The following is a 12,591-nucleotide window of genomic DNA, read 5'->3' on the forward strand; positions in this document are numbered from 1 at the left end:
CATTCAGATCTAGGTGTTATTTTAGTGTTCCCTTTATTTATATATATCAGTCCCAATAATGAGTATGTAGCTTAGCAACGTTTCAATAAACCTTCAAAGAACATACATTCTAGCCAGGTAGTGGTGTGATATTAGCCTGGTCCCAGATCAGTTCGTGCTCATTGTCAGGACAAATGTGTTTGGCACGACAATGAGAATTTGGCATGATAGTGTAGACTGGTACTCTTGATTATCAGGAATCTACAAAATGACACTGACTAGCCTTTCTGCACACATCTCATATTTCCTCTCAACTTTGGTACCCTCTTGAGGACTCGTGGTGTAATTGTGATAACGTACAGGAACTCAAGTCCTTTTGTTCAACCGACCTAGAATACCTCAAACGAATGACGAACGATTATCCCCCCAGACAAGGCTGTTGGAGTAAACAGAGGAAACAAAACTCAAGTCTTTTATAAAGTATTTTATTTCAGCATAATGGTAGGAAGCCTCTCCCCTTACAATTAAAACTAATTGGATCACAAGGGTACATATTAGTTTCCCCATTTTTACAATAATCAAATGTAACATTTTTTTAAAGAAGTTATTTTTATGCACGTATTTTGCTTAGACAAAATAATAATCAATATAAGATCCTATCTTAACTGAGGACCATAACTCTGCATGCAAGACTAATAAAGACAAAGAAAATACTAACTTGTGATAGCTAATGTAGATGCTGTTGCTTAGCTAATATTTCTATCAATATAATTCACTACAAATAGAAGGGGACGTGTATAAAAACAGTCATTTTCTTGAGGTACTACCACCTCTAATCTTGAAATTAGTAAAACGCCCTGGGCTCTCAACACAGTACTGATCCAAATGGTTCTGCCATCTTTGTCAAGTTGAGTAGTAAGAGGCGGCTCTGTCTAAAGACTAAAATCTAGAACAGTTTTGAATTTTTTTAATCCATATTTCATGTTTTTTTTACTTTTGTTTGTATCACTCCAGTGTTTATATTATCAGAAAAAAAGGTCCTTGAAACATTACCAGAATCGTCAAATACAGTAGAGCAGAGAGCAAGGAGCTCTTCTCTAACCGCACCATCCTTTACCTGACCCTTAGAAGAAAATAAACCTCACTGTATTAACTGATCAGACTCAAAAGATTCTATTGCATTTTCATCATGAGATTAAGAACAATACTTAAAAGGACAGAACTGAGAGGGCTTTAACAGTTAATGGCAACCAACCTTGCCCTGTGGCCTCACTAGTGGGTAGTGGTGGTTACAGGTGGCATCCTTTCCACATTTCTTGGGGCAAGGGGTTGCCAAATCATACCGTAAGCTGCAGTTTCTTAATTAACCCTGGTACTAGAATACCCCTGTTTGCTGGATTGCATCATTTAATCACTCAGGCATTTTTAAAACAGTTAAATATCTTAACTACTGCAGACTGTACATCGCAACATCTCTGGAATATACATTTGGCATTACTAAATAAACAAAAGTACATTGGTTTCACTAACAGTAGTAGCCTGGCGACAATGAGAATCATTCAATTCAATGACTCGGTTTAAGTGAAGTCCAGCACACACTGGTCCTCAGTACCAGGTTTCAGAGATCCTTCCCTAAACTGCTCTACAAGCCCACAGACAGGCTGCTGTGGAACACCACCAATAGGAATACTGTTTAACCAAGACAAGAGTAGATAGACATTAATGAAAGCATCTCTGTGCTCTGTAGCCATTACACTTGGAGGGGGTAAACCACAGACATGTTCAAAAGTTCAGTACAGGTTACAGTCATTCATTACAATATAATTTTACACTACAATGATTATTTAAGAGAGATCTTATTCGAGTTAAGGCTAACCCCCGAAAGAACATGACAGAAATCCTTTATACACACCTACCCCAATCTCAGTTAAAGGCATTTGTTAGTGTGTAGCAAAGTGAAACAAGTGTTCATTTAACTATGAGAAAAAGTATCTGTATGGCCTTTAGCTGGCCAAAGCACTGCCCGACAAATTGAAGTTAGCACTATTAGCATCTCACTGGAATTGTCAAACTCCCCTCACGTAATCATTCAGGAACCCAGGGTTAAATTATTACCAATAATAACCAGCACTATATCAATTCTCAACGAACAGATTACGGGATATTTGCCTATGCCTTATAGTGCCATTGTAGTAAGCAGTGTTCTATAAGGGTGACAGCTTTGGAAAAACATACCCAGCTTTTAAAAAGGCAGTGGCGCATCCTTATAATCGTATCTGAAAATTATAATTAAACCATGAACTAAAAAAAACAAAAGGCAAATTAAACAAATAACATAAGCACGCTCTAAGGCCACAAGACTGTGTACCTCCTGCTATGCTCTCAACATGAGGATCTGTACAAACAAAGTAATGGAACTTGCTGAAGCTGCCATCTTGTGCCGTTGTTTTCCACGTACATCTTTATAAGAACTGACTGTAAAAGAGAGCCTGCGACCTGCTCCCATAGACCTCTGTACATACAACGTTAAAGGGTGTAATGTAACTTGCTAACGCTATCATCATGTCTGTTCCACTTCCTGAGTCATCAGCAACTTTATCCAACAAGAACCACAATATCCTCTGACCTGACCCTTCACTTCTGACCTGTTAGGACATCCTCCACTTGCCTATATCGTCCTAAAATCAAACTTTATGGAACCCCTTTTTAGTTTTAGTTCTGACACCTGTACCATTGTCTGACAACTCTTTTTTTCTTTCACAAACTACATTTTCTACAAACGTCCTGTGTTGTTTATTGTTATATAGATATATAGATATATATCCCACTTCATCATTGTTATGGTGTAACAAACATTAACACCCACCCCCTCTACCAGAGAGTACCACCAACAGCACAAACAATACATCTAAATAATAATAAAAAACAACTTTTAAAAAATAGATTAAGTACAAAATAGACCAGCGATTATCGAAGGAAACTCGCTCTCAAAAGAAGACAAAAACATCTGTCCCGCTGTCATAGTAACCTCAGGACCCGAGATGAAGGATCAGTCTTTGCCAGAGTGTGGCGCCACTGAGTGCAGGGTTGAGTGAGACTAGGTGGCCTGTCCTGTCTCTGGGAGATGGTGTGTGTGTGTATGGAGGGAGGGAGGATGGGAGGGAATGTCAGTCAGACAGCCAGTCGACCAGGGGGTGGGTGAAGGGGGCTCCAGGTGGGTGGAGCGGGTGGGGGCTCCTGGGAGTAAGGACGGGGCTCGCAGCACGGCTGGTTCTCCACCTTGGCCACACCACGGCCCTGGCACAGCCGCCGATGTCGCAGCAGCCGGTCCGTCCGCGAGAAGTTCTACAACACATACATGGAGGATTTATGCAGCATTCATTTAAACAGATCAGTGTGTACACATGCCCAATCAAATTAGGCCCATTGTGTCCGTTTGGTCGATGGGCTTTTCTGGTGCATGTGGGTCAAATCCAATCTTATACAACAGGTGTAGACCTTACTGTAAAATGCTTACTTACAAGCCCTTAACTTTATTTTCGTAGAACTGCATTGTAGGTTAAGAAAATAGACTAAATAAAGTAATAAAGTAAAGTAATAAAATAACAATGAGGCTATATACAAGGGGCACCAGTACCGAGTCAATGTGCGGGGGTACAGGTTAGTCAAGGTAATTTGTACATGTAGGTAGGGGTAAAGTGCCTACACATAGATAATAAACAGCGAGCAGCAGCAGTGTAAAAACAAAGGGGGTCAATTCGTAAATAGTCTGGGTGGCCATTTGATTAGCTGTTCAGGAGTCTTATGGCTTGGGGGTAGACACTGTTATGAAGCCTTTTGGACCTAGATTTGGCACTCTGGGTACCGCTTGCCGTGCGGTAGCTATGAGTCTATGTCTAGGGTGACTGGAGCGATATTTTTTTGGGCCTTCCTCTGACACTGCCTAGTATATAGGTCCTGGATGGCAGGAAGCTTCGCCCCAGTGATATACCGGGCCGTACGCACTACCCTCTGTAGCGCCTTGCAGTCGAATCCCGAGCAGTTGCCATACCAGGCAGTGATACAACCGGTCAGGATGCTCTCGATGGTGCAGCTGTAGAACTGAGGATCTGGGGACCCATGCCAAATATTTTCAGTCTCGAGGGGGAAAAGGCGTTGTCGTGCTCTCGTCACAACGATCTTGGTGTGGTTGGACCATGATAGTTTGTTGGCGATGTGGACAGCAAGGAACTTGAAACTCTCGACCCGCTCCACTACAGCCCTGTGAAGGGAGATGTGTTCGGCACTCCTTTTCCTGTAGTCCACGATCATCTCCTTTGTCTTGCTCACGTTGAGGGAGAGTGTGCTGTCCTGGCACTGCAATGTCTTGAACGCTGAGCTGTAGTCAATGAACAGCATTTTCAGATAGGTGGTCCTTTTGTCCAGGTGGGAAAAGGAAGTGTGAAGTCCGATTGAGATTGCGTCATCTGTGGATCTGTTGGGGCGGTATGTGAATTGGAGTGGGTCTAGGGTTTCCGGGATGATGGTGTTGATGTGAGCCATGACCAACCTTTCAAAGCACTTCATGGCTACCAATGTGACTGCATGTCAGAGTATGTGCATACATTCTCTTACCTGCGGGCACAGCTCATAAGGAGAAGACTTATTTTTAACGTGGGCAGGCAACGTATGTTGGTATATCCGTGTGTGTGTGCATGACCAATGCAATACATTCTCTTATGTGCTGGCACTGCTCACCATAAAAAATAAAATTCTAACCTGGTAGGGCATGTCTTTGCTACGTGTCTATCAGCGTGTACATGTGCCTCTGTGACACCATTCTCCAATGTGCGGTGACTGCTCACCCTGCGGCAGATGTTTTGTAACGTAAGAGGGCATGACGCTCTCTCCTTGCTTCGTGAGCATGTCTGGGTGTGTATGTGTTCCTCAGTGCCAGCACGCAAGGCACGTTCTTCTACGTGTTGGCACTGCTCACACAGATGGCATCTCTCCAATGCAGGTGTGTATATGTACGTGCCTGGGTATGTGTGTGCCTCGTTCTCTGTGCCTCGTCTGTGTCCAAGTTATTTTACCTGCTGGCATCGCTCACATTGATAAGGCTTCTCTCCGCTGTGGACACGCTTGTGTCTCTCCAGATGGTAACGCTGGATAAACCTCATGTCACACATGTCACAAGCAAACGGCTTCTCCCCTAAAAGAGCACACAAACAGATTCATCACATCAAATCCACAGAGTCGAACCACAAACTGTATATGATTTACTCTTAAAAGTCTACTGGTTACAATAACCAATCTACAAATGTTTGTTAAAGTGATGGGAAACTGTTTCTTTAGATCTTCTGACACACTACTGAATATGAGCCAGTTTCTAGACAGGAATTAAGGATAAGAAACTAAACTTGTGGTAACATTTTAAGATGTCTTGTCATCAACTCATTATGTGTAGATAAGTGGAAACTGATATTTGTTTTTGCTTTTTAAATCAAACCAACTCGATGCCCCTGAAACGTTTTGATAGTTTGAGGCTGGTTCAACAGCTCATCAAATGACATGACAATCCAAACTCGAGTTTGTTGTGATCGTATATTTGTTTTGGTTAAAATAGCCTTTATTGGGGATAAGGGTACAGTAAATGGGGGCATACCCGTATGAGTGTGGCTGTGTCTCTCCAGGTGGTTACGCTGAATAAACCTCATGTCACACATGGAACAAGCATACGGCTTCACCCCTACACACACAGAGCAATGCATTAGCTCTCACTCCAAAGAGTACAACACAAAAATCAAGTTAGCACTACAAATACTATTGTGAGATAATTGTTTGCTACCATAAGTATGTAACAATTACAGTAAGAGTGCGTTACGTGTCATATCACGATGTGGACCCTGAAGATGGGGGCTGTTGATCACAAGGATGAGAAGACGTGGCAATCTGACTTGTTTATTAAGCTCTAATGAACACTACTTTTTTTCATCATAAAACACTACTAGCTAATTAACAACAATCAACACACGCAAATGTGAACTAATTGTGAACTAAGCACCGAATAAAACTATTAAGAACAAAATCTGTAATTGTGTGTCAAAGCCTTCGCAGAACGTATAATCCCACTGCAAAAATAACTAGCTCAAATAATCATTAGACAATGTAAAAAATAGTTGTAGTTTCAAATTTTAACAATTCTTCACTAAAATGATTATAGCAATAGCTACTTAGCTGCAGACAATGTCTCACAACAAGCTTACAATATGATATCGTTTTACTTATGGAAGTGCTTGGCCAATTCATGTTTGGAATAGCAGGAAATAGATTGTTATAGATTTATTGTTCAAATAAATGTTTTTATTATCTCAACATCCACATGATAGCTAAATTAGCTCAAGATCTTTAGGGGTCTAAGCTTTAAACAATAAAAAAAATGGAACTTGTACTAGAATGTATTACAAATATTAATTTGTGTTGCTGCAGTATTTTAAACTTAAAATCAACAATTTACAAATTTATCACTATAAAACTATGTAGATGAGAAATTTTTATTTTCTAGCAGTCCTTCATTACGTGTGTGAAAATACATTATGAACATCCTTTACTAGCTTGTATGTGTGATAGGTACGGTGAGCGGACTGTACCCGTATGAGTGAGGCAGTGTCTTGTCAGGTGGTAGCGCTGAACAAACCTCATGTCACACATGGTGCAAGCGTAAGGTTTCACACCTAAATGCACAAAGCATTGAGATATTATTTTTGTGCCTTGCACCATTTTAAGTCCAATAGGAAGTTTAAGTACAGTATATCCATTTACGCTAAACTGATTTTTACCACTAATTTCAATTCATGCAATGACTTACAGGGGATTCAGGTGGAAGAATCAGGGAGATGTTTTCTCCAACTATTTTTTAAAATGTATTTATCAATGCTTTAGTCCACAACCACAACACATCACATGAGCTGATGATGTAATCTAATAGTAAAACTACCCCTTCTCATCCAAACTTATGGAAATTCTGGACTTTTTTGGATATTAAACCTAACAATATATATTTCACCTATATTTCTTTGTGCATGATGACTATCATATACAGTACCAGTCAAAAGTTTGGAGACCTACTCATTCAAATGTTTTTTCTTTATTTATACTATTTTCTACAAACTATGAAATAACATATGGAATCATGTGTTAAATCAAAATACATTTTATAGTTGAGATTCTTCAAAGTAGCCACCCTTTGCCTTGACAGCTTTGAGCACTATTGGCATTCTCTCAACCAGCTTCACCTGGAATTCTTTTCCAACAGTCTTGAAGGAGTTCCCACATATTCTGAGCACTTGTTGGCTGCTTTTCCTTCACTCTGCAGTCCAACTCATCTCAAACCATCTCAATTCGGTTGAGGTCAGCTGATTGTGGAGGCCAGGTCATCTGACGCAACACTCCATCACTCTCCTCCTTGGTCAAATAGCCCTTATACAGCCTGGAGGTGTGTTGGGTCATTGTACTGTTGAAAAACAAATAATAGTCCCACTAAGCGCAGACCAGATGGGATGGCGCATCGCTGCAGAATGCTGTGGTAGTCATGCTGGTTAATTGTGCCTCGAATTCGAAATAAATCAGTGTCACCAGCAAAGCACTATCACACCAGCTCCTCCATGCCTCATAGTGGGAACCAGACATGCGGCGGTCATCTGTTCACCTACTCTGCATCTCACAAAGACATGGCGGTTGGAACCAAACATTTCAAATGTGGACTCATCAGACCAAAGGACAGTTTTTCAACAGTTCTAATGTCCATTTCTTGTGTTTCTTGGCCCAAGCAAGTCTTTCCTTCTTATTGGTGTCCTTTAGTAGTGGTTTCTTTGCAGCAATTTGGCCTAATTCACAGTCTCCTCTGAACAGTTGATGTTGAGATGTGTCTATTACTAGAACTCTGTGATGCATTTATTTGGGCAGCAATTTGAGGCTAGTAACTCTAATGAACTTATCCTCCAACAGCAGAGGTAACTCTGGGTCTTCCATTCCTGTGGCGGTCCTCATGAGAGCCAGTTTCATCATAGTGCTTGATGGTTCTTGCGGCGGCACTTTCAAAGGTCTTTTTCCGGATTGACTGACCATGTCTTAAAGTAATGGAGTGTCATTTCTCTTTGCTTATTTGAACTGTTCTTGTCAAACTATGGACTTGGTCCTTTACCAAATGGGTCCATCTTCTGTATACCACCCCTACCTTGTCACAACACATCTGATTGCCTCAAACACATTAAGGAAAGAAATTCCACAAATTAACTTTTAACAAGGCACACCTGTTAATTGAAATGCATTCCAGGTGACTAACTCATGAAGCTGATTGAGAGAATGCCAAGAGTGTACAAAGCTGTCATCAAGGCAAAGGGTGGCTATAGTGAAGAATCTCAAAATATATTTAGATTTGTTTAACACTTTTTGGTTACTACATGATTCCATATGTTATTTCAGTTTTGATGTCTTCACTATTATTATACAATGTAGAAAATAGTAAAAATAAAAACCCTGGAATGAGTAGGTGCGACTGTTCCTGTACATCCTGCTAACCCTATATGCAAGGCTTGAGGTGTGGCCTGATCTTGGGTACAGTGGGTACGGTGAGCGGACCCCTACCCAAATGAGTGAGGCTGTGTCTTGAGAGGTGGTATCGCTGGTAAAATCTCTTGTCACACATGGTGCAACCATATGGCTTCACCCCTATACACACAAGGGCATCAATACATTACTTTGTGCCTCTTGTTAGTCTTCCACTAAGTTTTCCATAAAGTTCAGACAAATACAGCACAACAGACAATATACACCAAGTGCTGTCATCAACATTCTGCCTTCACACAACAGGACTGGTGTTGACAACTTTTTGTGGGGTAAGAAACCAGCTATTGTTAGCAGCACAATGTTACAAAAATTGTAGATAAAGTAGACAATTGATTTCCATGATAACTTCAAAACACACATTTGTAAGGCATGTGATCATCATCAGCACAGTGAGTGTGTACGCTGCTGTTCTGACTAGGCCAAATCACTGCAGGAAAGTCACTTCCTTTATGAAAACTAACAGGTAAAATAATCCTTAAATAATGCTGAATTTACCTTAGCCACTTTTAGGGGGGAAAATGAGAAGGGGGACTGAACGATCTAATGACTAGTGCAACATTGCCAAGTTGGAAATACGGAGCAGGAGAAGGTGTTTTCAGATTGCAGACATCTTTAACCCTTTTTGCAGATTCCAATAACTGTCATTTCACTAACACATCATAAACTGTCTGGATTTAAAATACACATACAATTTTGGAAGACATCACTACAACTGGGAGTTATTCCAATTTGAAACTTATTGAGGCATGACATCCTGTGTTTTCAGTGATCATTTTTTGGACAATTAAGTTTCATGCATTTTTTTTAACCGCTTATATCCACCACACATCTCATCAAATGTAATCTGGTAGTAAAACTAGCCTTTTCAAATCCTTAAGTGAAATTATATTATTAACTTTTTGGGGGATCAAACCTAAAATGTAGAGAATATATTTCACCTATATTGCATTCAGAAAGTATTCACACACCTTGACTTCCTCCAAATTTGGATGTGTTACAGCCTGAATTTAAAATGTATGTGTTATGACAAGCCTAAATAAGTTCAGGAGTAAAAATGAGCTTCTCTCTGTACCCCACACATACAGATAATTGTAAGGCCCCTCAGTCGAGCAGTGAATTTCAAACAACCGCAAAAGACCAGGGAGGTTTTCCAATGCCTCGTAAAGAAGGGCAGCTACTGGTAGATATATATATATATATATAAATAAATATACAATGGACCCAGTCACTACAAAAATACAGGCGTCCTTCCTAACGCCGCTGCCGGAGTGTAAGGAAACCGCTCAGGGAATTCACCAGGAGGCCAATGGTGACTTAAACAGTTACAGAGTTTAATGGCAGTGATAGGAGAAAACTGAGGATGGATCAACATTGTACTCCATAATACAAATCTAATTGACAGAGTGAAAAGGAAGCCAGTACAGAACAGAAAAATACTTTAAAAAATGCTTCCTGTTTGCAACAAGGCACTAAAGTAATAGTGCAAAAAATGTAGCAAAGCAATTCACTTTTTGTCCTGAATACAAAGTGTTGCTTGGGGCAAATCCAATACATATTACGGAGTTCCCCTCTCCATATTTTAAATCATAGTGGTGGCTGCATCATGTTATGGTTATGCTTGTAATAGTTAAGGAATGGGGAGTTTTTTAGGATAGAAAAGAAACAGAATGGAGCTAAGCACAGGCAAAATCCTAGAGGAAAACCAGACACTGAGCGATGAATTCACCTTTCAGCAGGACAATAACCTAAAACAAGGCCAAATCTACACTGGTGCTGCTTACAAAGACGACAGTGATTGGCAGAGGTACATTTTTGACTTAAATCTACTTGAAAAATCTATGGCAAGAACTGAAAATGATTGTCTAGAAATTATCAACAACAAATTTGATAGAGCTAGAATAATATTTTTAAGAAATTGACAAATTTGCACAATCCAGGTATGTAAAGCTCAGACTTACCCAGAAAGACTCACAGCTGTAATCGCTGCAAAAGGTGCTTCTACAAAATATTGACTCAGGGGTATGAATACTTACGTAAATTAGATACCTGTATTTTATTTTGAATAAATCTGCAAACATGTTTTAACTTGTTATTATGGGGTATTGCGTGTAGATAGGCAAGAAAATCTAGAAATATATTTTGAATTTAGGCTGTTACACAAAATGTGGAATAATTCAAGGTGTATGAATACTGTGAAGGCACTGAATACATTCCTTTGAGCACGACTAGCATATAAATTCTGCCAACCCTGTATACTGGGGTTCAGGTGTAGCCTGATCTTGGGTAAGGTGGGTACGGTGAGCGGACCCCTACCCAAATGAGTGAGGCTGTGTCTTGCCAGGAGGTAACGCTGGTAAAACCGCTTGTCACACATGGTGCAACCGTATGGCTTCACCCCTATACACACACACAAGAATATCAATACATTACTGTAATGCCTCACACTCCATATTGAAATCTTCCAATATTAGGTTTACCATAAACATCATCAGGCACAATAACAGCTGGACTGACAATATGCACTAAGTGCTGTTATTATCAACATTCTGCCTTCACGCAACAGGGCCGGTGTTGCCAACTTTTTGGGGGGAAAAAAGCTATTGTTTACACATTGTCAATAGAAGTTGTTAGATTACACACATTTTCAAGGCATGTGATCATTACATAGCCTGTCGCAAGTTTCTGAAAACTCTTGAGGCAAACGCTCGAGAACGCTTTAAATAATTGCTGAATTCGTCCTGACTCCTAGTCACTTTCAGAGGTCCAAAATGTTGCTAGATCTAGCGACTAGTGTAAAGTGGCCAAGTTGGCAATACTGAGCAGGATTGGGTGTTTTCAGATTGTAGACATCTTTAACCGTTTCTGTAGTTTCCAATAACATCCAATAACAATTATCATAACTGTCTGTCTTGAAAATAAAAACATGTTTGGAAGACATCTCCACAACTAAGTTTTTAATCTTATTGATGCATGAGTTACGGAGTGGTCAATGTACTTGTTTTTTTTGCCAATTTCTTGGTAATACATTTTGCACACATCCCATGAGCTGATGTCATCTGGTGGTAATATTAGCCTAACATTAGCTTCATTCTCAAGGGTAATTACATATCAAACATAACTTACAAAATATTATATATTCACCAATATGTTTCTTTGTGCATGACTAGCGTATAAATCCTGCCAACCCTGTATACTAGGGTTTGTGTGTCCTGATCTTTAAGGGATGGTTCACCCAAATTTCAAAATTACATTGGTTTCCGTACCCTGTAAGCGGTCTATGGACAAGGTACATCAGCAATCCATGCTTTGGTTTTATTTCCCTGGCACGGTTTCCAAATGCTAATAGTGTTTGTTTCTTTTTTTTTTTTAATTATTTTTTGACACCTTTTTCTCCCCAACTTCGTGATATCCAATTTGTAGTTACAGTTTTGTCCTATCGCTGCAACTACCATACAGACGACTCAGGAGAGGCGAAGGTCGAGAGCCATGCGTTCCCTGAAACATGACCCTGCCAAGCCGCACTGCTTCTTGACACTGCTCACTTAACCCGGAAGCCAGCCGCACCAATGTGTTGGAGGAAACGCTGTACAACTGGCGACCCTGTCAGCGTGCATGTGCCTGGCCCGCCACAGGAGCCCCTAGAGCACGATGGGAAACCATCCCCTAACCCAGACAACGCTGGGCCAATTGTGCGCCGCTTCATGGGTCTCCCAGTCGCAACACATCCTGGGATCGAACCCGGATCTGTAGTAAAGCCTCAAGCACTGCAGTGCCTTAGACCGCTGCGCCACTCGGGAGGCACGCAAAATGCTACTATTTATAGCACAAATCCCATTCAAGTCATGGTACCGATATTAGCATTTTCTGCACATGTCAAAATCATCCAAGTGTCAAAAATGTATTGTGCAGCTCAGTCACGTCGATGATTTGAACATGCCTGAAAATGATAATATCGGTACCATGATTTGAATGTGATTTGTGCCACAAATGCTAAAACTCCAGTAT

General features: G+C 40.5%; 1 protein-coding gene across 50 annotated transcripts in view; it reads right to left on the reverse strand.

Moving 5' to 3' along the window:
- Positions 1 to 448: 448 nt before the first annotated feature.
- Positions 449 to 12,591, reverse strand: part of LOC109875926 (gastrula zinc finger protein XlCGF58.1) — a 39,710-nt gene continuing 27,567 nt past the window's right edge. For 27 of the 50 annotated variants that reach the window (XM_020468368.2, XM_031825287.1, XM_020468373.2 and 24 more), the window contains 6 exons: positions 10,900 to 10,983; positions 8,605 to 8,688; positions 6,609 to 6,692; positions 5,624 to 5,707; positions 5,052 to 5,170; positions 449 to 3,324 (listed from right to left, as the gene is read on the reverse strand). In XM_020468368.2, the coding sequence (XP_020323957.1) occupies positions 3,151 to 3,324; positions 5,052 to 5,170; positions 5,624 to 5,707; positions 6,609 to 6,692; positions 8,605 to 8,688; positions 10,900 to 10,983 (629 nt within the window). In that variant the 3' untranslated portion in view covers positions 449 to 3,150. The remainder of the gene's footprint in view (positions 3,325 to 5,051; positions 5,171 to 5,623; positions 5,708 to 6,608; positions 6,693 to 8,604; positions 8,689 to 10,899; positions 10,984 to 12,591) is intronic. The other 23 variants (XM_031825291.1, XM_031825284.1, XM_031825294.1 and 20 more) reach the window with 14 other exon arrangements.

This window comes from Oncorhynchus kisutch, linkage group LG5 (assembly GCF_002021735.2).
Source record: "Oncorhynchus kisutch isolate 150728-3 linkage group LG5, Okis_V2, whole genome shotgun sequence".
NCBI classification, from domain to species: Eukaryota; Metazoa; Chordata; class Actinopteri; order Salmoniformes; family Salmonidae; genus Oncorhynchus; species Oncorhynchus kisutch.